Source organism: Elgaria multicarinata, chromosome 20, assembly GCF_023053635.1.
Source record: "Elgaria multicarinata webbii isolate HBS135686 ecotype San Diego chromosome 20, rElgMul1.1.pri, whole genome shotgun sequence".
Taxonomy (NCBI): Eukaryota; Metazoa; Chordata; class Lepidosauria; order Squamata; family Anguidae; genus Elgaria; species Elgaria multicarinata.
In genome coordinates, this window is record NC_086190.1 from 17,194,893 (window position 1) to 17,220,335 (window position 25,443).

At 48.3% G+C, this 25,443-nt stretch overlaps 1 protein-coding gene across 2 annotated transcripts in view; it reads left to right on the forward strand.

Annotated features, from left to right (window-relative positions):
- Positions 1-25,443, forward strand: part of MTOR (mechanistic target of rapamycin kinase) — a 109,382-nt gene that overhangs the window by 67,235 nt on the left and 16,704 nt on the right. For both annotated transcript variants that reach the window (XM_063145475.1, XM_063145476.1), the window contains 13 exons: positions 9,157-9,232; positions 11,134-11,273; positions 11,877-11,977; positions 12,244-12,359; positions 13,652-13,729; positions 13,831-13,938; positions 17,749-17,874; positions 19,586-19,717; positions 21,850-21,965; positions 22,889-23,006; positions 23,948-24,154; positions 24,801-24,901; positions 25,107-25,203. In XM_063145475.1, coding sequence (XP_063001545.1) covers positions 9,157-9,232; positions 11,134-11,273; positions 11,877-11,977; positions 12,244-12,359; positions 13,652-13,729; positions 13,831-13,938; positions 17,749-17,874; positions 19,586-19,717; positions 21,850-21,965; positions 22,889-23,006; positions 23,948-24,154; positions 24,801-24,901; positions 25,107-25,203 — 1,516 coding nt within the window. The remainder of the gene's footprint in view (positions 1-9,156; positions 9,233-11,133; positions 11,274-11,876; positions 11,978-12,243; positions 12,360-13,651; positions 13,730-13,830; positions 13,939-17,748; positions 17,875-19,585; positions 19,718-21,849; positions 21,966-22,888; positions 23,007-23,947; positions 24,155-24,800; positions 24,902-25,106; positions 25,204-25,443) is intronic.

Consider the following 25,443-nt stretch of genomic DNA (forward strand, 5'->3'; position numbering starts at 1 on the left):
AAAGCCTCCAAAGCCTCGGGTTTTGTCAACAGCCCCAAAAGCACGGCAGAAGGCTAGGGTGTGTGTGTGCGCGACTGTTCCCAGCCATAGACATTTTGAAGACTTTTAAAAACAACAAAAGAGCACAGATCTATATACTAATAAAATGCGTACCTGCTGCTGTGGCACTTTATGCATTTCTTAACTAAAGGTGCAGTTGAAAGCGTAGCAGTGTGTAGAAAAATCCGCTTTAGTCAATTGAAAATAATAATGAAAGAATCCACCACAATGGAAGGAGCCTTTAGAAGTGTGTTACCAAAAGAACAGGGATGCAGGGATAGGTACATTGCACTCACAGCTTTCCAGTTGCGGGGCGGAGCGCTCTCTACCTGAAGGGTTAGCGAATCAGTCCGCCCAATGGACATGTGTGTTCTTCAGTATGCAGCTGTCCAACGTGCAAGAGAAACCCAGCTCTGCTTTTCCACGCGTTTCAGCTTGCACGTGGCTAATATCCCAAACAATATTTTCAAGTTCCAAGAATCTAGGCTGCAATCCTAAACAAGCTTAGCGAAGGACTAAATCCTGTTCATCTCAGTGGGATTTACCTCTGCATTAACGACGCTTAGGATTGTTTTGTTAAGAGGGCCTGGCATTTATTTATTTTTCTTAAAACTCCAGAAAAAAACTCCCAGAGAGAACGATTTCTCCAGAACCAGCCAGCCAATGCAGAAAAACATCCACCTGTTGTTTTTTAAACCAAGAAACTAGTGAATTCCAGCAACTTGCACTTTGAATGTAAGCCACTGATGGCTTTGTCGGATAGGAATATTAGCCCCTTGGGGGTGATCTGCATGAGTCTGAATATTCTCTCCCCCCCCCCCCCCAGCTTCCTCTTTAACAATAACTGGAAAACAGTCTTGTAATTCCTTAAGAATGTTAAAGAATTTTGGAAGTTGGTACCCGATCGTCTGATTCACGGCAAGGACCAATCGTCTGTTGAATCTTTCAGAAATGGGCAGTTGGGGGAGAGAGAAATACTTCAAAACGTATGTTTTGATGGTGCTATCACAGGTCACAGCCCTGCTCGGAAGCTGGTTGACTAAACACTTAGTCACGGGCTTCCAGGAAAGTACCTACTCTTCCCCCATCCCATCTGCCTCTGTACCGTGCCAGCCTCACAACCCCACTGTTGACTTTGTCCCTTTTCGAAAACTCACATCCCAGTCCGTGATGGGAAAACTGATGTCATAAACTGTCAATTGGCCACTAACAATAGCCGAGCTTCCTTTAAAAAATAAGAAAAGGAAGAAGGCCTGCTACAAACCTTGCATACATTGAACAGGTTATTACCATTAATGCAAATGGTGCTTTTGATAAGCAAGTGGGTTTATAGTCTCTTTGATACACCTCCTCTGTATGTAGTTTGGTTCTTGCAAGTGAACGGCATGATGGGATTGGACTGATGTATGTGCCTGAATGTGCTGTAATGCTGAAACTGCTTAATTGGAAGGAAATACTTAATTGGAATTTCTAACTGTCAAGACCCCTTGATATAGGGCAAGACAAATAAGTTAGTTTCATAAGGAGGACTGACCACCCAGGTCAATCTGACATGGCCCATAACTCTTCTGGCCGTCCGTTGATAAGGTGTAATGAAGACGTTTTCTTTGATCTGTCTTTGTTTTGCTTTAGAACTTTGCCAGCTGCTTATTGGTTAAGATGCTACTGTGTATAAATAGGCCTGCTTTTCACACTGCCAGTTGAGAAGTTCTTTGCCTGTAGGACTCTCTCCATGCAGCTGTATTACGCTCAATAAAACAGAGTTGCCTTACAGCCAAAGTGGATTTTTATCCTGGGCAGTATATTATCAGAGCTGGCTCCAGGTTTTGCAGGGCACTTGGGTAAGGTCCCTTCCTGTAATGGGTCCACCTTCTCACCACGGTTGCCACCAGCTGCTACGGCTTTTCCTCCTCTTTTTCATCATTGCTACCACACGTTTGTTTGACAGAAAGCCTGCTGGTGAGCAAGCAAGTGGAGGCATCTCCTGCTTCTCCTCCTCACTGCCACGGTTGTCTGGGCTGGAGTGAGAGGCAGACGAACAAGCAGGTTGCAGTGATGAAGAGAGCTCCAGGGCGCTCATGTCAGTTGAAACCCGTCTGGGGTTCGGGCCCTCAGCAGAAGCCCCATCATTCCTACCCTTGATGCCAGCTCTGACGTTTATCCAGAAGAGTCGAACGTGATCAAATGATGGCCCCTGTTTTCATCTTTTTTTATTGTTTCCAAACACCAATAAATAAAAGACACTACAGTGCAAAATATAATACATCTAGGCAGACACACCCACAAAAATCAAACCAAACAAAAACTAACAAACACAAAAATAAAATGTTCTTCCAATATTCTCCCCAGCAAAAATATGTAACAGTGTTGTTGTTATTTTTTTTCTTACTCTTATCACTGTCAAATCCAAATCTCTAATTTCTCTCTTAACGTTTTCTACATTATCGGTTGAATCCACAGATGTACAAGTCATCTTTTTTTCGTCCCTTCGTAAAGTTTACAAAAGGTTCCCATTCACTTCTAAATCTTAAAGTCGATTTTTCTCTCATTATTGCCGTGAGTTTCGCCATCTCCGCTAGCTCAAACATCTTCAGTAGCCATTCCTCTCTTGTGGGCACTATTTTGCTATATAAAATAGCAAAAATAAGTTATATAAAATAGGCATTTCTTCTGGCATACGTAAATTTTAGAAAGATTTGTGAAACCTTTTCGGTTTTATTAAGGTTAGAATGACCAACCCACCCCCATTCCTCTTTTCAATGGTTGAACCTGTTTCGAACCATATCTAAGTAGGCACTGCTGTGCATCCTTAAATACATTCCATAATGATACTCTGAAATGCACTTCCTATCACCAGGTAGAAAACAAAGAGATGCAGTTGCACAATTAACCAATGAGTGTCCATCACTAGGCAGAGTTAAAGCACAAATGTACTGGTCCTTATATGAGTGTAACTCCTGTTCAGTTCAATACGACTTAGAACAAATGGAATTGGATGAGAATTATTTATGTTTTAAATGTTATCCACCTAAAGCAAGTATACTGTCGGATCACCGGTCATTATCTCTCAGCATAACTTAATATATCCCCAAAAAAGTAGTCTCAGAAAGTGAACCATGTTGTTGTTTATTCGTACAGTCGCTTCCAACTCTTTGTGACTTCATGGACCAGCCCACGCCAGAGCTTTCTGTCGGCTGTCGCCACCCCTAGCTTCCCCAAGGTCAAGTCTGTCACCTCCAGAATATCATCCCTCCATCTTGCCCTTGGTCGGCCCCTCTTCCTTTTGCCTTCCACTTTCCCTAGCATCAGCCTCTTCTCCAGGGTATCCTGTCTTCTCATTATGTGGCCAAAGTACTTCAGTTTTGCTTTAATACCATTCCCTCAAGTGAGCAGTCTGGCTTTATTTCCTGGAGTATGGACTGGTTTGATCTTCTTGCAGTCCACGGCGCTCTCCGCATTTTCCTCCAACACCACAGTTCAAAAGCATCTCTCTTCCTTCGCTCAGCTTTCCTTATGGTCCAGCTCTTGCAGCCATAGGTTACTACGGGGAATACCATTGCTTTAACTATGCGGACCTTTGTTGTCAGTGAACCATACCAAACTTAATATGTATCAAAGGAGACACATGAATAAAAGCCACACAAAAGTACTCTTGGACCCACATTCTTCTGTTGGGGGCTGAGGCTTGAAACTGGGCTCGAATTTTTTCCATTCAGATCTCCCACTCGGAGCTGCTTCAGGTCTGACAAAAAGAGAGGAAGCAGGATACGCAGCTGGTCTGTGCTTCCTGTTCCATCTCTGTTTGAGGTGAAATCAAACGTGCGAGCTGACTCTCCACCAAGGGATGGGCTCTACCTCAGTGGTACCATCTCAGACATCTCCGATTAAAAAGGGGGATCTTAGCTAAAAAGTGCTGGGAACGAAATCCTGGAGAGCTGCTGCCAGTCAGAGCAGACATTACTGCGCTAGATGGACGAATGGTTTGACCTGGTATAATTTTGGATGAGGCTGAAAAATGCAAGGCGCAGGCAGCATGTCACATCCATTTATTTATTTATTTATTTATTTACATTTATATACCGCCCCACAGCTGAAGCTCTCTGGGCGGTTTACAACAATCCATTTCCTATTTCCCTCCGCCTTACTTATGTCCGAAACAGTCCTCACTCTTCATCTTGGGGTCAGTATCGTCCCCAAACTTTGGGAACGTCTCCGATGTAAGCATGAATTCACTCCAAGTAAGCCCTCAATTTTTTCAGCTGGTCTCGCAGATTAGGAGATGCTGGCGGATTGTGCGTTTGACGTTGCGCCTGAGCCGGCGTTTTATCAGTTTTTCTGTGAGTCAAAATACTAGGAAATTCTTGCCAAATGACAACTGCGTTGGGGGAGAGAATTGATCTTGAGCACCGTTTTTTGGCGGAAGGATGGGATGTGACTTTAAAAAAACAGTTGGAAAGGAAAGCATGTTAGAAGTTGTAACCTCCCACCCTCCTTTCTCCAATTTCCCCCCTGTTCCAAGATTTGCGAATAGGTTTGGTCACGCTCAGTCTTATCTGAAGTGCAAAGTGTTTCCAGTCATTCTCCGTTTGACAAGTTGCAAAAAGAGAGGGAGAAGACATGCCGGACGCCGGCAGCAAAGGAGCAATAATTGTGGAAGGGAGAGGGAAAGATAATGGCCAATTTGTCAGTAGGTGTTGACAAGAGAGATAAAGTTGGAAGTAATTAACTGCCTGACATGTAGGGAGTGATGCTTCTGCCTGCCAACGGGAACGTGACGGCTATTTATCACTTTTACAATGCTGGGATGTCTAGCTCTTGTTTGAAGAAGGAACAGCGTAGGTTTATCTCGCCAGTCCGTCTCGCGTCTCAGAGACAAGAGAATCACGGCTTGCTGTTTTGCCGGCAGCAGTGGCGTCAACGTGTAATTGGAAGGCAAGGTGCCGAAAAGAGCAACCGTCCTCCCAACGGTGACGGATAACCAGGATCGTATTCCTTCGGTGCTTAGAACTTGACCGTGCACTGCTTCCTGTCATTCGAGGTGGTGGTCTTCACCTTCAGCCCCTAAATGATTTGGGGGGTGGGGATATGTTGCAAGCCAACCAAAGACCCGAGGATGCAAATTGATATCTCTGCATCCCTCGTGGGAGGCTTTATTACAAAGAAGGAAAAGGAAAGGAACCTCTCGTGCAAGCACTGAGTCATTACTGACTCTTGGAGGGACGCCAGCTTTCATTGACGTTTTCTTGGCAGGCCTTATAGCGGGGTGGTTTGCCGTTGCCTTCCCCGGCCATTATTACAAAGAACTCTGATATTAATTAGTAAAGTCTATGTAGCCTTCCCACCCACCAGCTCATACCTCTTCTTAAGAATCCCTGCTGAATCACATCAAAAGCCCCAACTAATCCATGTTTTGAACAGCGGCCATCCAGCTGGCCTCTGGAAGCCTACAGTGGCCTCAATAGGCAGCTGGACCAACCCTCTGTCAGGGATGCTTTAGGGTGGATTCCTGCATTGAGCAGGGGGTTGGACTCGATGGCCTTGTAGGCCCCTTCCAACTCTGCTATTCTATGATTCTAGTAGTAATGAGCTGGAACTGCACCCAGATATGTACTGGTTCACTTCTCTGGTTTGGAGTCTGTAAAATTTGTCCCCCAAGACTTAGTTGGTTAGAGTAGGTGTCTCATAGAATCATAGAATTGTAGAGTTGGAAGGGGCCTATAAGGCCATCGAGTCCAACCCCCTGCTCAATGTAGGAATCCACCCTAAAGCATCCCTGACAGATGCTTGTCCAGCTGCCTCTTGAAGGCCTCGAGTGTGGGAGAGCCCACCACCTCCCTAGGTAACTGATTCCATTGTCGTACTGCTCTAACAGTCAGGATGTTTTTCCTGATGTCCAGCTGGAATCTGGCTTCCTGTCACTTGAGCCCATGATTCCGTGTCCTGCACTCTGGGAGGATCGAGAAGAGATCCTGGCCCTCCTCTGTGCGACAACCTTTTAAGTATTTGAAGAGTGCTCTCATGTCTCCCCTCCATCTTCTCTTCTCGCTCCAGTCTAGCATGGTCTGCTCCCCCCTCACCCCCCCCCCGTTTTGCTAGAATCCCTTAGTTCACTGATCTATGCTTATTTAAAATGTATAAACCGAGAAAGCATAGGCTTATGGTATCATCGCAGTTAAGGCATGGCTGATCTGCCTTAAATGATCCTGAGTAGGCACTTTTTCTTGAGGACCACCCCCCTCCCAAAAAGCCCTTGCTGGATTATCCTAAAATTCACTTAATCCAGCGTTTTGTGCAAGAATTTGAGCAACCAGCTAGCACAGTATAGGCCACCAGATATTGGCAAACTTCAGATAGATGGAAGAGGGAGCACATATTGCAGCGGTAGAAGTCAGAAGAGACCGTTGTGGATCCATTTGCCACTTCTCTAGGGACCAAGTGGCTCGGGGGTGGGGGGGTGGGAGCAGCAGGTCATGTGGCTAAAGTGTGGCGTAGCGGCTAGAGTGTTGGACTGAGTGGGAGATCCGGGTTTTGGTCCTCCACTCGGCCACGGAAGCTCACTGGGTCACTTCGGGCCAGTCACTGCCTTTCAGCCCCGCAGGGTTGTTGTTGTGAGGATAAATGGAGAGATGGAGGATTCTGTACGCCGCCTTGGGTTCCTTCGAGGGGAAAAAGCAGGATATAAACGCAATACAATAAATGCAGTGAGAAGAGGCACCTGTTTAATATAAAATGTGGATTTCTTCCTCTGCTCTCATGGGATTTATCTTCAGGGCACTAAAGCCTCTAATTCTTCCAAGGGATTAGTTACCATTCTAAAGGGAGGGGAAAGGTGCGGGTGGAGAACGCAGGATTCCTACCCAGGAAAGGAGAGCTGAAAAATCCTTGTGGCTGGCGTTTCGATGGCCAAAAAGCACTTGCATACGTGGATGGTCAGGAGGAGGACCAGGTGGAGAGGGGAGGAAGCCCTAGCTTAAAGGAATGCAGCCTGGAGGAAATTAAAACGTAGACATGGAATCTACATGTGAGCCTTGCCGAAGTCCCCTGCCGGCCGCTCTCGGCTCAGTCTCACTCAAAGCCTGCTATCACGTGGCGGCGGCAGTTGAGGAAGTGGGAAGGTTGGTGGCTGGGGAGAGTAGCCGGAGCAAAAAGGGCCAGGGGAATCCTGTTGAAAATGGGCGCTGCTGGTCTCTTTGCAGCTCGCACCGGCTTCAGTATCGGACTCGTGCCCGAGAAAAGACCCACATAAATGCCTGGTGTGAGCACAGCACAGGGATTGCTCATTGTTGACGCACCCCCCCCCCCCTCCATTCTTGGTTCTTACAGCTGTGCAAAAAGGAAATCCTTTTTTTAAAAAATGCACTGCTTTTCAAAGCTACTGCAATCAGATCGTTCTTTCTACAGAGCCCAGTCTGTTGAGAATCCTTTGCGCCTCTTGCTTGCATTGTAGACTATGCGTGCATATGTTCTATGCATCCAGCCAGCTCGCTGGCCTTTTTTGGCCACTTTGGGGCTCCGTAGGAACGCCAAGCGCGCCCTAGAACCAACTCAACGCTCCCCGATAGCTGCAAATACAACAAGGGAAAAGTGGTACCAGGGGGCAAAGCTACCTTCCAGGGAGTCTCCTTGTCCTCCATTACTGATAGTACCGATTTGAGCAACTTCTCAGAAAACTCCAGGGTTTTCCTGGAACACATCTGGAAAAGAACTGCTGTCACCGACAGTTCTGTGCTTTGTGCTCTAACTGCATTCCAGATATAGTGTGGATCAAAGTTTATCAACCAGCCGTCTTTTCTTTAGGTTGCACAAAAGGTTGCACATCACATCCAAGACCTTCCTGTGAGTGCCGCCAGCCATTAGTGGAGGCAGCCATTAACGTAAGAACAGAAGTGCCATGCTGGATCAGACCGAGGGTTCGTTTAGTCCAGCACTCCGTTCCCAAGTGGCCAACCAGCTGCACATGGAAAACCCACAAGCAGGACATGGGCAAAACAGCACTCTCCCACCCATGTTCCCCAGCAACTAGTGCACACATCCTTACTGCCGCCGATACTGGAGGTCACACATAGCCATCAGGGCTAGTAGCCATGGATAGCCTTCTCCTCCAGGAATGTATCCAACCCCCTTTTAAAGCCATCCAAATGGGCGGCCATCACTACATCCTGTGGTCGTGAGTTCCATAATTTAACTCTGTGCTGTGTGAAGAAGTCCTTCCTTTTATTTGTCCTGGATCTCCCACCCATCAGCTTCATGGGATGACCCCTTTGAGTTCTAGTATTTTGGCAGAGGGAGAAAAATGCCTCCCTATCTACCTTCTCCACACCCTGCATAATTTTGTACACACCTCTCAGGTCTCCCCTCAGCCTCCTTTTTCCAACCTGAACAATCCCAGCTGTTGTAACCTTCCCTCAACGGGGAGATGCTCCAGCCCCTGAATCATTTTAGTTGCCCCTTCACTTTTTCCAACTCTACAATATCCTTTTTTTTTAGGTGTGGTGACCAGATCTGTACACAGTATTCCAAGTGTGGTCGCAGCACAGATTTGTATAAAGGCAGTATGATACCGGCGGTTTTATTCTCAACTCCTTTTCTTATAATACCTAACATGGCGGTTGCCATCTTCCTGCGTCTGCAAATAGAGAATCTGGGAGTGTTTTGCTGATCATAGTCTTCTAGGATCATCATTTCCAGTTTCTTTCAGGATGGGTTTTGCACAGGATTTGATTCACTGAGATGTCTGGGGCCAGGAGTCAAAGCGAAGAAGGACCTAAACCCATCTTTACCATCTTGCCATCTTTACACTGAGGAGGCCTTCTCGGTTGTGGCTCCTGTGTACCAGAACTCTTCCCCTGGGCAGGCCCGCCTGGTTCCCAGCTTTACCTTTTGCCTTCTTTTCATACATGGTTTTTTTTTTTAACTTGTGAGGACATTTTATTGTAGCGAGGTCTTAACTTTTATATTTTTGTGTCTGCTGCTGCTTATTTGTGTGCGTTGGTTTTTCAGGATATTTATCTTGGGGGCAGACGCGGACGCATCCATTCGATAAAATATTATGGGAAGTAAACAATGCAGTTTGGTTCCCCAATAAATCACTCCCCCCTCCCTTTCATATCTTTCCAGTATCAACAATAAACTGCAGCAGCCCGAGGCAGCCTCTGGTGTGCTGGAATATGCCATGAAACACTTTGGGGAGCTGGTAAGTAAACCTCTTGTTTTCCTGTTTTTGAATATGAATACGACCCAGCGTCCCTGATGCCCTTCCGAAAGTTCTTGCCCCCTTGTCGGGTTAGAAGCAAACTGCATGTGGAGCCCAGAGGGGCCTGGAGCCGTACCCGTCTCACGTGGCGGGGCACCAAAGTGTGGTGTGCGTAGCTTTCTCCTGCCTGCAGGCCGTCCAACAATCCACTGCTTGGCATACGCCGCAGCGAGAACCGCCAAGGGCTGAGCAGGAAAGAACATTGGCTGGAGCCCATGTTGGGGCACGGGTGGGGAGAGCAAAAAAAAAAAAACATTATCCAGGAAGATTCCAACTGGTAGTTTTCTTCTGCCTTTTTTTTTTTTTTTTACATATCCCTTGAAAATCCTTAAAGAAGCAGGTGGTCAAGAAAAGATTTGGGAATCTGAAAGCCGTTACCAGTGAGGGTTTTTTTTTTGGGGGGGGGGGATGTTTTTACACTTTGTCTTCTGAAAATGAGGAGGGTTAAGACCAGCTTCAGACGTTAGAATCTTTCCCTTCTGCAGAGAGCTACAGCCAAGCCACGCGTTTGCGGACTGTCCACGAGTTGTGAAATTCTAGGGTGACCCTATGGAAAGGAGGACAGGGCTCCTTGCGTCTTTAGCAGTTGCATAGAAAAGGGGATTTAACAGGGGTCGTTTGTAAGCATGCAGCACCGGGTGAAATTCCCTCTTCAGCACAACAGTCACAGTGACCAGGTACAAAAGAGGGCAGGGCTCCTGCAGCTTTAACCGTTGCGATGCCTACGAATGACACCTGCTGAACTTCCCTCTTCATCACAACGGTTAAAGCTGCAGGAGCCCTACCCTCTTTTGTACCTGGTCACTGTGACTGTTGTGCTGAGGAGGGAATTTTCGCCAGGTGCTGCATTCCTATGAATGACACCTGCTGAACTTCCCACTCCTTCGCAACGGTTAAAGCTGCAGGAGCCCTGCCCTCCTTTCCCTATGAAATCCCCCAGCTTCATCCCTGATGCTCTTGTTTAAGTTGCATCAATGTGACTCAAGCTTAGACCGGATGGAAACACCCATGGCAGGGAGAGCCTCTATTTCTGTCATTGGCCTCCCAGTGTCACCTGTCACCCCCACAGCCATTAGCACAGCCCTCCCTCAACCGGGTGCACTCAAGATGGGTTGGACTACCTCTCCCAGTTTCCTCCACCCTGGTGGCCCCCCAGATGTGTTGGATTGCAGTCATCCTAGCCATTGTTGAATGCTGGCTGTTGCAATCCAGCATTTCTGGAAGGCACGCTGAGCGGGCAGGGCAGTTGCAGTTTATCTGCCTATTTAATTCACGGCGGTTACTCTATTGCCTGTTCCTTGAACACTTTGCGCACAATGCCTTTGAGGAAAACGAACCCTTTCGTAGCTGTTGCAGACAAGCTGGAGCGTGTTCAGAGGAGGCAACCAGGATGATCAGGGGTCTGGAAACAAAGCCCTATGAAGAGAGACTGAAAGAACTGGGCATGTTTAGCCTGGAGAAGAGAAGATTGAGGGGAGTCATGAGAGCACTCTTCAAATACTTAAAAGGTTGTCACACAGAGGAGGGCCAGGATCTCTTCTCGATCCTCCCAGAGTGCAGGACACGGAAGAACGGGCTCAAGTGACAGGAAGACAGATTCCGTCTGGACATCAGGAAAAACTTCCTGACTGTTAGAGCAGTACGACAATGGAATCAGTTACCTAGGGAGGTGGTGGGCTCTCCCACACTAGAGGCCTTCAAGAGGCAGCTGGACAGCCGTCTGTCAGGGATCCTTTAGGGTGGATTCCTGCCTTGAGCAGGGGGTTGGACTCGATGGCCTTCTAGGCCCCTCCCAACTCTACTATTCTATGATTCTTCCTGTGCGCTTCCCTCCCCTCCAGGAAATCCAGGCAACCTGGTATGAGAAGCTGCACGAGTGGGAAGATGCCTTGGTGGCCTATGACAAAAAGATGGACACGAACAAGGATGACCCGGAACTGATGCTGGGGCGCATGCGCTGCCTGGAAGCCCTGGGGGAATGGTAGGAAGAGCCGCCGGCTTGTGCCTGACGTCACGCTGCCCATCTTAGGTCCGCTTCAGCGGTGTCGTTTCCCTCACGCAAGGGGCTTCCGGAGGGACTTGTCACAGGATAGTGCAACGAGCGAAGCAAAACGTGGGCAGGCCGCACCCTGCATGTTTATATCGCTGAAGCCCTCTGTATCGAGAGGGAGTCTCGATCATGACGTGCGGGCTGAGCGTACGTGGGTGTGGTTGAGTGTGCTTTCGAGAGGCTAATTGGAAAAGACGCGGTTCTCCGTAACGTAGCGTGCCGTGCAACCCGGAGGGTTCAGCAAATCTGAACAAGTCCTGCCTGAATCTCTGGACCTCTCGTGTTGCCTCTGTTTTGATGGGTGCTTGACAGCACGTTGGAGTGGCGGGGAGGCGGGGAGATGCCTGCAGATTGATGCCCCTAGTCAAAACTAAGAGAACTTGGGAGATCGCATGAAGCACTGCTTGTCCAGGTTGAATCACACCTCTCTGCATCCTGGAAACGCAAGGAGGAAAGAAACCAGCTGTACTCAAGGTTCCAACGGATTTTAAAGCCATGCCCTGCTTTTCTGCAACTCTTGTTCCTCACTCCTAGGGGACAGCTCCACCAGCAGTGCTGTGAGAAATGGACCTTGGTGAACGACGAAACCCAAGCGAAAATGGCGCGGATGGCAGCGGCTGCAGCTTGGGGCTTAGGTAAGTTCCAAACCACGCCCCTCGCTCCGTTCGGGGCCCTAAGAACCCGGACAGGCGTCCGTCTGTTTCTGCCCCTCCGCCATTTTAAGGAACGTGGCCATTGGCCAGGCTGGCTGGGAATTCTGGGAGGTGCGGTGCAAGCCGTCTGGAGGGCGATCGGAATGCTGGGCCCTCTTCCCTTTCTTAGGGTAGGCTAGATGAGGGTTTGCCAAGAACATCCCTTCCGGCTTTTGGCTGCTTATCCAAGCCGTGTCTTGTCTCTGCAGGTCAGTGGGATAGCATGGAGGAGTACACGTGCATGATCCCCAGGGACACCCACGACGGCGCCTTCTATCGGGCTGTATTGGCCCTCCATCAGGATCTCTTCTCATTGGCCCAGCAGGTACAAGTATATAAACCAGTGGTTCCCAAACTTTTTCAGGTCACCGCCCCCTTGGTTCCACAAACTCATGCCCAGCACCCCCTACCCTACCCTATAAAAATCATTATCCAGAACAGCGGTTTTCAACGACCCCATTAAGGAAGATAATAACAATAAAATTCAAAACTGTAACAATTAATTGAATATTTATTCAAAATCCAATCACATTTTTTAGTTTATTCAATTAAGCATCATTGATGAACGTGATCCAGTGATATCATCTTTTCATATCTGATAGTCATTTAGCAAGAATATTAGATATCACCTTTAGTAACTAGGGTAGAGGACCTCACGATTCTGTAAATTCTTACTGTGATGGATGGGCTTGATGAAGTGGTACCAGTTTCCCAATGTCTGGTTTAAAGTCACTTAACGTGAGTCTTAAATCACCACGTTTAGTAATGTGGAGTCGATTTCTTTGCTTGGAGAGAAGTAGGCAGACCACGCTAAAACCACATTCCACCAAATATGATGTTGGAAATGTAACCAGGAGCTTCTGAACCACTCTCCATAGTGCAGGATAGCGATCAGAAATTTCCTTCTGTAACCAAAACTCCTGGTACGGAAAAGACCACCTCGAGCGCCCCCCTGCCGCTTGCCTCTTAACGCCCCCCCATGCAATCCCACCACCCCCATGGTGGCAGTACCGCCCACTTTGGGAACCACTGATATAAACCTTCGCGATCACTGTTTTGAGGCCTGTGAAATGGTTAAGGACGGTAATTCGGCATTGCCTTCCTCTCCGGCAGGGCATATTCCTACCCTTGTAGAACTACCAAGGTGGCGTTATTACCATTTGTGGCTGCCGCGAGTTCTCAGTGGTGCTTGCTTTTGACTATTCTTGAGATTGGTGTGAAGATGTCTCAGGCTGCACCCCTCCCATTTCATGGCCCCTTGGCCCCACGGTTCACTTTTTTTTCTCAACATGTATGTGCTTGCTTCTCCGTCATTCCTATTTTCCAGTCAATATATGGTTATTTAACCCCTGAGTTGTTGGGAAGGTTAGGGTTAGGGTTAGGGTTTAAGCGTCTTGTACTTGCTCTCCAACGTTTCCACGGTTGTGTTCCTCTTAAGTCAGGGGTAGGCAGAATTCAGGTTTGTGGGAGAAGAAAATTAGGGTTTCGCTTCATAGGAGAAGCAAAAACCATTCAACGTTGGCATAAACATAGAGAGTATTGTAGGGAAAGGAGACTTAATATCCTCTTCTTCTCTTTCTTTCTTTCTCTCTCTCTCTCTCTCTCTTTCTCCATCAGTGCATTGATAAAGCCCGAGACCTGTTGGATGCTGAACTGACGGCCATGGCAGGAGAGAGCTACAGTCGTGCCTATGGGGTGAGTACGTCAACCTCCACCCTTGGGCCCCGATCCTCCGTTTGGGTCTCCTTGTGGCGCAGCAGTGATGGGGACGGACTGTGATGGACTGTTCCCTTTAGGCAATGGTCTCCTGCCAGATGCTGTCGGAGCTGGAAGAAGTGATCCAGTACAAACTTGTACCGGAGCGACGTGAGATCATCCGCCAGATCTGGTGGGAAAGACTGCAGGTAAGACCACTCTAGAGGGGCTACCCGCGTATTTATTCATTTATTTATTTATCTGCAGCCCTTCGGCCCAGCTCTCAGCCAAAAAACAGACTTCCAGAGCAGCTTACAAAGACTAATCATGAGACAATTCCTGCCCTCAAGCTTACAGTCTAAAAGCCACGACACAAAAGGAAAAAGGATTGGGAGGGAGGAAGATAATAATAATAATAATAATAATAATAATAATAATAATAATAATAATAATAATAATAATTCCACACCACCATCCAGAAAGTAGTCATAATTAAAACATGCTCAATTGTCAGGAAATTCCTGAATCTGTAAAAGACAGCATGATTTGGCAATGCTCGTCTAGAAAAGTCACCATGAGCGAGAAAGAAACAATAATAATAGTAATTAATAATATAGCGCTTTATTACAAAGTGCTGCAGTAAAGTAGGTCAGCAATTTACAAAAAAAAAAAATACAATACAGTAACCCATTTGACTCTACTAAATGCAAATTTAGAGCAGAAATAGTGCAACATTCAACAATATACTGCAACAATATACTAAACAACAATATCTCAACAATGTTCAACAATATACCTAAATACAAGTTTACAGCAGAAAAAAAGAAGAAGCAAAACTCAGGCACCAGTTCTTAGTTTCAACATTTTTATGCCAGCAGATAAGATTTCAGGAGCACTGAGCTCTCCCGTGTTTTATTTGTAGCGATAGAGCTTTACAAGATAGCATAGCGAAACTGGGGAGAGAGAGAGAGAAAAAGGAGTTTCTCCCTCTCGTAACGTTAGAATTAGAACCGTCCATGAAATTAAAGCCACCAGGAAGTCAGGAGATGACTCCGGCTGTGCTGGGTCTTCGTTCCTTCCTGTCATGTCCTGTAGGATGGATGCAAACTGATAGCTGCCTTATACTTGTTCCACCTAGCCCAGTATTGCCAGCTTTGACTGGCAGCAGCTGTCCAAGGTTTCAGGCAGGATTCTTTCCTGGAGATACCAGGAATTGAATCTGGGACCTTTTGCATGCAGATCATGTGTTTTACCACGGAGCCACAGACACTCCATACCTGCTAACCAGTAGCTGCCCCGCCTTAGCTACAGCATCCACCAAGGGGAGGAATTTCTCCCCCATAGCTCACCCCTTCCTGTTGTTCCGGTGTGTGTTTCCATGCCGCGCTAGAAGCTGTTTACTCATTGCTGCCAGCGCCTCTCTTGCTCTCTCCCTGGTGCCATTTGGGGAGCTGTGACATAGCTTTTTGCCTCCAAGATTGCATTCCTGTCTGGAAAGGCTCAGGGAACATTCCGCCGGAGAGGAAAAGCCGAGGGTGACAGGGTGGGTGAAAGTCTGCAGATGCAACTGTTTATCGCCTTGCAGAAGCGAGGGAGAGGGGAAAGCAGGACACCGAGTTCTTGAACATTTTACAGCGTCTTACTAATAATTATAAAAGGCCTGTTGGACGGCTTGGTGGAATGTTTTATTTGAAGGTCAAAGGAGCAGCAGCTTTCTTGACTAATTTCGGAGGAGGGAAAAGGCAGGCGGCGGTACGGCACACCTGGGGACTTTGCTATCTCCGTTCCTTCCGAAGAGGCAGGCCTCTTCAGTCTTTCTAACTGATGCGTGGGTATTCTGCCTTGAACGCTTAGCCACGTCCGTCTTGCTACCTGTAACAGGTGCACACTCTTGCAGAAGTGAAGGAATCGTCGTCTTCAGTTTATACAAAACGGCTTCCATTTGTGGAAGGCGTGAGAAAACCCAGATGAGCTCTCGGGGTCCCTCCTAGATGACAAAGTCAGCAGCAGGCGTGCAGCTACTGGGGAAGCCCAGCTTTTCTGCCGGGGAAAACACAGACTCTGGACTCAGAAGAGAAATCATTTAAAACATTTTCAGTACATGGGGAGGATTCCTCCAAAGCGTTGAGCATTCCTGCCTCCTGTTGATTTTCTGGGGTGGGATTTAAGTCCCTGCCTTGACCCGTTAAGATCAGTGAAACTGCTCCATTTTGTCCACTCGGCACAGGTAGACAGGACCTAGAATGCATGTGCTAGTACAACATGCCTGCCAGCCATCCAAATCAGTGTGGCGGCAGCAGAATGCCAGTACTAGGCAGAGGGAAGAACCACAGAAATAGCACAAGAAGAACAAACTTCTCTATGGGTTATGTCTGCACTACTACAAACGAGAGGGATCTTGGAATTGTTGTAGATCGCAAGCTGAATATGAGCCAACAGTGCGATATGGCTGCAAGAAAGGCAAATGCTATTTGGGGCTGCATTAATAGAAGTAGAGCTTCCAAATGGTGTGAGCTACTGGTTCCTCTCTATTCGGCCCTGGTTAGGCCTCATCTAGAGTATTGCGTTCAGTTCTGGGCTCTACAATTCAAGGACGCAGACAAGCTGGTGCGTGTTCAGAGGAGGGCAACCAGGATGATCAGGGGTCTAGAAACAAAGCCCTATGAAAAGAGGCTGAAAGAACTGGGCATGTTTAGCCTGGAGAAGAGAAGATGGAGGGGAGACATGAGAGCACTCTTCAAATACTTGAAAGGTTGTCACGCAGAGGAGGGCCAGGATCTCTTCACGATCATCCCAGAGTGCAGGACATGGAATAACGGGCTCAAGTTAAAGGAAGCCAGATTCCGGCTGGACATCAGGAAAAACATTCTGACTGTTAGAGCAGTACGACAATGGAACCAGTGACCTAGGGAGGTTGTGGGCTCTCCCACACTAGAGACCTTCAAGAGGCAGCTGGACATCCATCTGTCAGGGATGCTTTAGGGTGGATTCCTGCCTTGAGCAGGGGGTTGGATTCGATGGCCTTGTAGTCCCCTTCCAACTCTGCTATTCTATGATTCTATGATGCACACTCTGACACACCCCAAATCTTCTTTCCCTTGGTTTTTTTGGGGTAACTTTTCCTACTGGAACAAACTGGGAGCCATAACCCCAAATAAAGCATGGAGTTCTTCCCACAAATGCAGTCAGACCCCAGTCTTGTCGTTTTGAAAGGGATTTGAAAGTTATTGCTGCCTATTTGGCGGCTGTTCCCGTTACAGAAGGTTTGATCATTCTCTCCCCTCCCAGCTTTTTCCATTAATGAACGTCGTTAATGCTGGAGAACCAGGCCAGTTTCTAGCCCTGCTAGTATGCACGGTCCCCGGGGACTATCCCGAATCCACAGTTAGCCGTGTGTTTGGGATGGAGTGGTGTGCAAATGGGGAAAATTACGTACATATTGTTTTGTCTAATAAAGCAGTGAACTTTTCCCGTTAGGAGAAACAGCCTCTGTTCAGCATTAGCAGCTTGTTTGCGGGCAGACCAGTCCCCATCCTGGGTTAGGGCTTCTACCCGAATGGCACTATTTTTATTTTGTTTCCATGTTTGCTGCTCGTTTTTAGCGTGTTGTACACCGCACAGAGAACATTATACCTTATAGAGCTGGGAAAAGTGCAGGAAAGGGCGACTAAAATTATTAAGGGGCTGGAGCACCTCCCCTGTGAGGGAAGATGACAACAGCTGGGATTGTTTGGCTTGGGGGGGGAAAGGGAGGCTGAGGGGAGACATGGTAGCGGTGTACAAAACCATGCAGGGTGTGGAGAATGTGGAGAGGAAGACCTTGTTCTCCCTCTCTCAAAATACTAGAACCCAAAGGGGTCATTATCCCATGAAGCTGATGGGTCGGAGCTTCAGGACAAATAAAAGGAAGGACTTCTTCACACAGCGCAGAGTTAAACTATGGAACTCACGACCACAAGATTCTATGGATTCTTCACACTATCCTCAGAGGTCCCTGTCTATGCTTCCCTTTTCCCCAGGGGTGCCAGCGGATCGTGGAGGACTGGCAGCGGATTCTTATGGTCCGGTCCCTCGTGGTCAACCCCCACGAGGACATGAGGACGTGGCTGAAATATGCCAGCTTGTGCGGCAAAAGCGGGAGGCTGGTGAGTCCTTCTCGCGCCCCTCTGGGTGCTTAGCTAGCTGAGACCTGTGTTCGAAACGTGCCTTTTGTCACCAAGTGCTGGGACCCAGCTGATGTATGTCAGAAAGTTGGAAGAACAGAGACCCAGGTGGGGGAAGGCTTGATGTCAATGAGCCTATGAAGGATTTGGAAATCTCTTTATTTTTGTAAAAATAAAATGTGGCTTGTAGTTACAGTACCATTAACAAGAATGTTGCCTTCACATACATACACATTTCTATCTTACCTAAAACCTCATGTCAGTATCCTATTCCCAGCCTGCTTTTCTACCGTCACAAAAGTATTTATTACCCCAAAGGGCTTTGATGGAACCACAAGCAATGCTCGGTCACAATTGGCTGCTGTAGGAAAAACACATTGCTTCCGAGAGGGGCGGGGTGTGGGGGAGTACTCCTGTGGGTGCAGAAGGTGGCCTTGGCTGCAGCCCTCGTGGCCTTCCGTGGTCAAGTGGCAGGAACAGTGGAAGGAGCGATTCCCTGTTGGGTTAGGCTGAGGCACTGGCTGTTTGGTGAGCCGAGTGTTTGTGATCGCTTCCTCCTCGTCCCAGTTGTCCTTTGGCACATGGGCAGAGTCGTTCCACTGCAGTCTTCACCTACTGTGATCAAAACCTCTTGTTGGACAGTTCTTTTGAGAGAGTTCAGGACCTGTAAGTGAGGAGAGAGTACCTCTGCAGGGACCCTAACAGAACGGCTTTATAATGTGTCTGGAGCTAAGGCTGCCGTCGTCCCTTACGGTTTTGTGGACGGATGAAAGCGTACCTGTCCTTACAGGCTCTCAGGATCTGGACCTTAGGGCTGATAGATACATTGCTTCTGTCGGGTTTGGCAGACTCCGAAATCCCTCCTGCCCCGCAGACCTGGAGAAAATGTAACGGAGCAGTAATGATACTGCCATCAAATCCAGGTTCTAAGACGAAGGAGTCCAACGTTTAGGCCACTTAATATTATATTAATCTGTTAAAAATGTTTCAGCTAAAAACGTGCTGTCAATTTTAATCAGTTCAGAGATTTTTTCTTTTTAGACATGTTGAATTAACTTTAGTACAAGCAGCTCTTTAAAGAACAATTGCGCAGTGGCAGTATCGTAGCCAATGAGCTTAATTGGGGGCATGATTATCACTAATTGAAGCATAGGTATTAATTGATTAAGATATCGCTAATTGACTGCCAACCCTAAGACAAATTGCAGATGACCAAATATGACTATGAGGAAAACCTGTCTTTTCCTATCAAGCCTTTTCCTGATGTGCCCATCGGGGCGGGGGGTGTCCAGGAGACATGATTTGACAATTATCGGTGTACTAATTTGTGATCTTTTGTTCTCTGTGTTTAAGAAATCCTATTTTTTTTTTTTTTTGGTACTCTGGCCCTTTCTACACCTAAGGATTATCCCAGGAAAATGGAGGGATCATCCCTGCCTGCTCCCGGGATCTCCTGTGTGTCATTTGGACGTACAGGGATGATCCTGGGAAGAACCTGGAGAAAAAGGCAGGTGTAGAAATGGCCTCTGTGTCAGAAACATAAATTGCGGACAGCGTAGGCGAATGTGCTGCTACTCTGAAACATTTGATCGTGACAAAGGGGATGAAACCGCAGCTCTAGCGGCCTTGGGAACATGAAAGAGACGGACGCAAGCCTTGAATTAACCTTTCCCCTCCCTCTCGTTTGTTCAAGGCTCTAGCCCATAAGACCCTTGTGTTGCTCCTGGGGGTAGACCCATCCCGGCAGCTGGATCACCCGTTGCCGACTGTTCATCCTCAGGTGACCTACGCATACATGAAGCACATGTGGAAAAGCGCCCGCAAGGTAAAACGTTGCAAGGAATTCCCAAAATGCTTTCTCCCTCCTTCCTCTGACCGCTCCTTGTTCCTAGAACGGCACTGGAGCAAAAGCGCACAGTGCTCCCTTCCTCACCCAGCCACCTCTTCCTTCGGTTCTGGCGTGGATGGTTTTCATTCCGGTCCCAACGTTTCCTAAATTCCTGCGTGCGTGTGTTTACGTTCGTGATGTGTCGATGGTCGGTAAAGAAACAAGCAAACACGGCTGGTAACCAGCAGGGGCTTTCACAGACAAAACATCTCTTTGCAGTCTCTAAACATCCAGCCAACAGACAGCTGGAGAACGCACGGGGCTGTGTAAGGCCAAATCATTTGACTTCGCAGGCCCAACGGCTCAGTCTCTCTGGCACTGCCCTGCAAGGAGACTTTACATAATCAAATCCAATAAGTCTCAGACTGAATCTCTTCTCTTTCCCGTTTAATATATGGTAAAGTCTCTCTCTGCTCCTGAATGTGCTGCCACATCATTCCTTTGATTCATCCTCCCCTAGTTCGTGTTTTGCCAACGGTGGAAGCTGAAAACATAACCACGTGGCCCAGGAGCCATCTCCCAAGAGCTAACCTTTGGGCTTTTTTTTTTTTTTAATTAATAGGTTTATACCCTTGCCTTTCTTGGAAAACTCAGCCAATTTGATTTACGGTGGCAGGGTCTTGAGGAAATGGTCAAGCTTGTGATTTTTTAAAACAATTGTGAAATAGAACAAATTAAATTAGACACACACACCCTTTACAGGGGGGATGGGAAGGAGGTTTAAACACAAAACATTCTTCGACTTGCCTCTGGGAAGTTTGACGACCTTGAACTCTGGAAGAGAAATTCTACAAGACTGGAGTCGTTGCTGAACGGGCCTTCAGGCTTCCCTCTACTGATGTTATAGAGCAGCCTTCCTCAACCTGGGGCGCTCCAGATGTGTTGGACTGCATCTCCCAGAATGCCCCAGCCTGGGGCATTCTGGGAGTTGTAGTCCAACACATCTGGAGCGCCCCAGGTTGAGAAAGGCTGTTATAGAGGGATGTGGGTGTGTTGGTCCCCGTTATGCTTTCGTAAAGGTACAGGCAGGAAACCCGCTTTTGTTATGCACTGTGAATGATTTGTAGTGGTGCAACTGGAGCTGGACGTTAAGGCCCAGGTCTAGAGCCCCCCCGCGAATGACCACCCAGAGAGCAGTAGGTGATACCGGGGCAAGAGAAGCAAACTCCCATTTTATTCTTGCAGCCGTGATGTTTCTAGGATTTTAGCGAGTTTAAAAGGCAAAACTGTCACATGCTCAGAATATTCTTTTTTTAAAAAAAAAATTGGGTTGGGAAACAATTTTGTTGTTCTAACCTATCAGGAATGCAGAAGCAGCTGTAATGCATGAAACAGCGGTTGGCCGGGGGGTGGGTGGGTGAGAAATATTGGTTGTGTGCTTCACAACTGAACTAATCCACCTGGCCCCTCTATAAGGCTGCTTGCCCCCCTGCATCAGATCGAATACCCAGGTTCTAAAATGGCCTTGCTTGCACCACTGATGATTTGTTATGGCCCATCCAAAGGACTATTGTTTTCCCATTGCAGAAGCGTTACGATCAAAGGAGCAAGAAAAAAGAATGGCAAGAGGAAAAATGATGAAGAACTAGCTTGACTTGCACAGATTATCTGCGCACTAGTAGTTTATGGCTCAGTAGTGCCCCGGCCTCCTCTCTGGGCTCAATCCCTCCCAACTGCTCCCCTGCTCACCTGCAGGACTTACCTGAGATCTCTGCACGTACCCGCAAGCCAAAAGGCCTACTGGGAGTCCATTGGACTCCCCCCAGTTACTCTCCCACACTCCCGCATGCTGGTTCTGCCGTGATATGTCTCAATGCCAGCTGTATCGGCTGTGTTTATATCCTGTTGCTTAGCAGCACAAAGTTCTTCACATAGCTCGGCACCTCTGGCATGTCATAGCCCGGAACATCCAGGATACAAATTCCTTTGCCACGCATGACCGTAACATTTCATATACAGATAGATTAAAAACATCATAACAACGGAACAGGGAGTCCCGCACAGACGAGGGAAAAGCCCGTGCGGACGAGTTGCGTTTTCAAGCATGGCTTTTGCGTTGCCTGTTGCAGATTGACGCTTTCCAGCACATGCAGCACTTCGTTCAGACGGTGCAGCAGCAGGCCCAGCATGCCATCGCCACAGAAGACCAGCAGCACAGGCAGGAGCTCCACAAGCTCATGGCGCGGTGAGTCCCCTGCCTCGCCGAGGCTGCCTGGAGGCTGCCAAAAGCAACGGGCGCCGAGAAGACCAGCTGGTTTTCGTTGAGCTACAAAAAGAATGGTTTTAACTGGGAAGCTGGTGTGCTGCGAAGTGAAGTGTGCTGCCCTCCGGTGCCACCTGGGGAATGTTTTGTGACCCATCCTGCCTGCTCTTAAGATTCCAAATGCGCCCACCAACCCCCAAATACCTTCCTAAACCAGCCTTACTCCAACCTGATGCTGTGTGGAACTGCAACCCTTAATCCTTCCAAAGCCAGCATGGCCGTGGCTGTTTTGATGGTGGGCAGTGCTGTCAGCAGTTCAAAGAGGGGTTTAAATTAACCAGAATGCCGGCTTCCTATCTGCGCTTATAGATTTAGCACTCTGGGGGCTTGTATTTGTGAGCTTCACTGTACAGCCGCGGAGTGCAGACTATCTCTGCTGCGCATTGCACGTTCTAAAGCTAGAGGGATCCCTTACTGCTGTGCAACATTTTTTTTCTGCTGTGTTCCCGAGAGAGCGGTGAAATCTAATGCCTCCCAGTTTGCCGTTAGATTATGCCCCAGGGACCTTTTCCTCCCCTAAGCTCACCTCCATGTAGGGCATGTCTGCACCAGCCCTATATCCTTGGATCGTCCCGGGATCATTCCTGTGCATCCAGATGCCACACAGGGGATCTTGGGAGTAGGCAGGGACGATCCCTCCATTTTCCTGGGATAACCCTTTGGTGTAGAAAGGGCCGTAGCCCAGCCCTGAAACCGCCGTCACTAACGAGACAGGAATGGTGGGCCATGCCGATCCGATAAGACTGGCTCACCCTAACCTCCAGGGGTGAGTCAGGCCCAACAGCAAAGCCGCTGACCGAGAACTCTTCCTTTCTTTTCCGCGTTTTCGCTTCCTCCGTCCTCAGGTGCTTCTTGAAACTGGGCGAGTGGCAGCTGAACCTGCAAGGCATCAACGAGAGCACCATCCCCAAGGTCTTGCAGTACTACAGCGCCTCCACGGAGCACGACTGCAATTGGTACAAGGTGAGCCAAGAACGGGAGTTCAAGGGGAGCCTGTAGCTCCGTGTCAGGGCTCCTCCTTTGCAGGCAGAGCGTCCCGGGTTCCATCCCTGGCATCTCCAGGTAGGGCTGGGGAAAAGACTGCTGCCGGTCAGGGTCGACATTACTGGACTTGATAGGCCAAGGGTCGAACGCCGCTTCCTATGCCGCTGCTGCTATTCAATTAATTAATTAATTAATTAATTACAATATTTATATACCGCTCCCCATTGAAAATTTCGGAGCGATGTACAAAATAAAAAGAAGTAAAAACAGAATAAAACACTTTAAAATAGATTTTAAAAGAAGCCAAATGTACGGCGAACCGTGGCTGGTCCTTAAGGAAAGGCTTCCTGGAATAATGACGTTTTCAGGAGGCGCCGAAAGGAATACCAAGTTGGCGCCTGCCTGCCCTCCAGAGGCGGGGAATTCCACAGGAAAGGGGCCACCACCCTGAAGGCCCTTCCCCTGGTGGACTTCCAATCGGAGGATGGGTCTGTGTGGAACCACCAGGAGCAGGCCCTCGGTTGGCCTCAGTGACCGGGCAGGTTGGTAGGGGAGAAGGCAGAGCTCTCTCAGTGATCCTGGTCCCAAGTTGTTGAGGGCTTTGTACACAAGTCCAACTGGGGTTCATGACTGAGCAGCGTTTAGCAAAATGCATCGTGCAAGACCCCTCAAACCATGCTGCTTAACCAAAAGCCTTAACCAGCAGGGTTTAAGGCGTCTTCTGAACAGGCCCTGGATTGGCCGTGGTACCAAACAGCTTCATGCACTGCTGTGTCATCCAGACAAACTCCGTGGCGGCGCCCCTGACATGACCCGTCGGATCAGGGCGCTTGCCGTTTCGTTATCCCAAGGCGCGCGCGGCCTCGTATTGGCTCAGGAAGAATAAGTGCGCTGTTAAGGGTGTTTGTAACATTCGGCAGGCCTGGCACGCCTGGGCGGTGATGAACTTCGAGGCCGTCCTGCACTACAAGCACCAGAACCAGGCCAGGGACGAGAAGAAGAAGCTGCGTCACGCCAGCGGGGCCAGCGTCACCAGCGCCAACACGGAAGGCAGCAACAGCGAGAGCGAGGCCGAGAGCACCGAGAACAGCCCGGTCCCGTCGCCCATGCAGAAGAAGGTCACGGAGGTACGGAAGAGGTGTTGAGTTATGGCTTTAAAAGCGGATTAGTTACTGCGCAGGCTGGGACTCTGGCACATAACCTTTTTGTATTAAGTCTCTGTCTGGGCTTCCAGAGACTAGCAGAGGATGCAGCGGTTCTCAGCCAAGAGACAGCAAAGACGTGAATTTAGACAGAGATTCTTGTAGGTTAAAACAAACCTTTTTACTGGCAAACAAATATAATTCCGTTATGGCAGTACAGATACAAATACTTCCAAACGGTCAGTCAATACAGCAACATAAGCAGCACACAGTGGGATAGAGGGACGGCATGCAAAACACATTTACTTTTATAGACAACCTGTACAATGATGCAACTCCTTGCAACCCTTAATTGAAGACAATCACTTAGACAATTATTCAATTATGACACTCAATGTCCAGGTGTAGAGTTGACCTTTAAGTTTCTGCGGAGTCCTCTGTTCTTCCAGATCCTCAGCAATTAACAAAGCAATGGAAAAACATAACCAAGATCCATTCCAGGATCCAACAAGAGGAAGAGGAGGCATCTTCCTCCGCGCTTTGCCATCCCATCTGCTGCTGGGCCTCTTCGTGACTCAACCCTTGAGCGTTGCTTCACACGCTTCTCAAAAACGTCCGTTTCCCCCAACAGGACTTGTCCAAAACACTCCTGATGTACACGGTTCCAGCGGTGCAGGGTTTCTTCCGCTCCATCTCTTTGTCCCGAGGAAACAACCTTCAGGATACGCTCAGGTGCCTGGCGGGGGAGGCTCAGCCGTTCCGTTTGACAGTGTTGATTGCTGGCTGCTTTCGTTTGGCGCGTCTTCTTTTTTTGCTGAGACCAGGCGAGCCGTGGGCCTACCGTGCCGCTGGAATGAATCACGGCTCCCCTGCCCCGCTTATTTTGAGAGAGGGGAAAAAAAGGGGGGCCGAACTTGATTTCGTTTTCTTTCTTCAGAGTCCTTACTCTGTGGTTCGACTACGGCCATTGGCCAGAAGTCAATGAGGCGCTGGTGGAAGGGGTCAAGGCAATCCAGATTGATACGTGGTTACAGGTAATGAGCTGGTTTTAAATTTGGATTCCTTATTCCAACCCAAGCATGGCAGTGGAGTCCATAATACAAAGGCTAAAGAAATTGAGCCTCTGACCTCGTTTGCATAGTTTATTTGACCCATGGTTGCCCATAGGGTGTTGCCCTACCTAGCGTTTGTCTAGCAGACGCTCAAACGAACCATGCTTTCTGTATTCAATCCCTGGGTTGGTTGTCTCTCTCCTTTTTTGCCCGCTCTCTCCC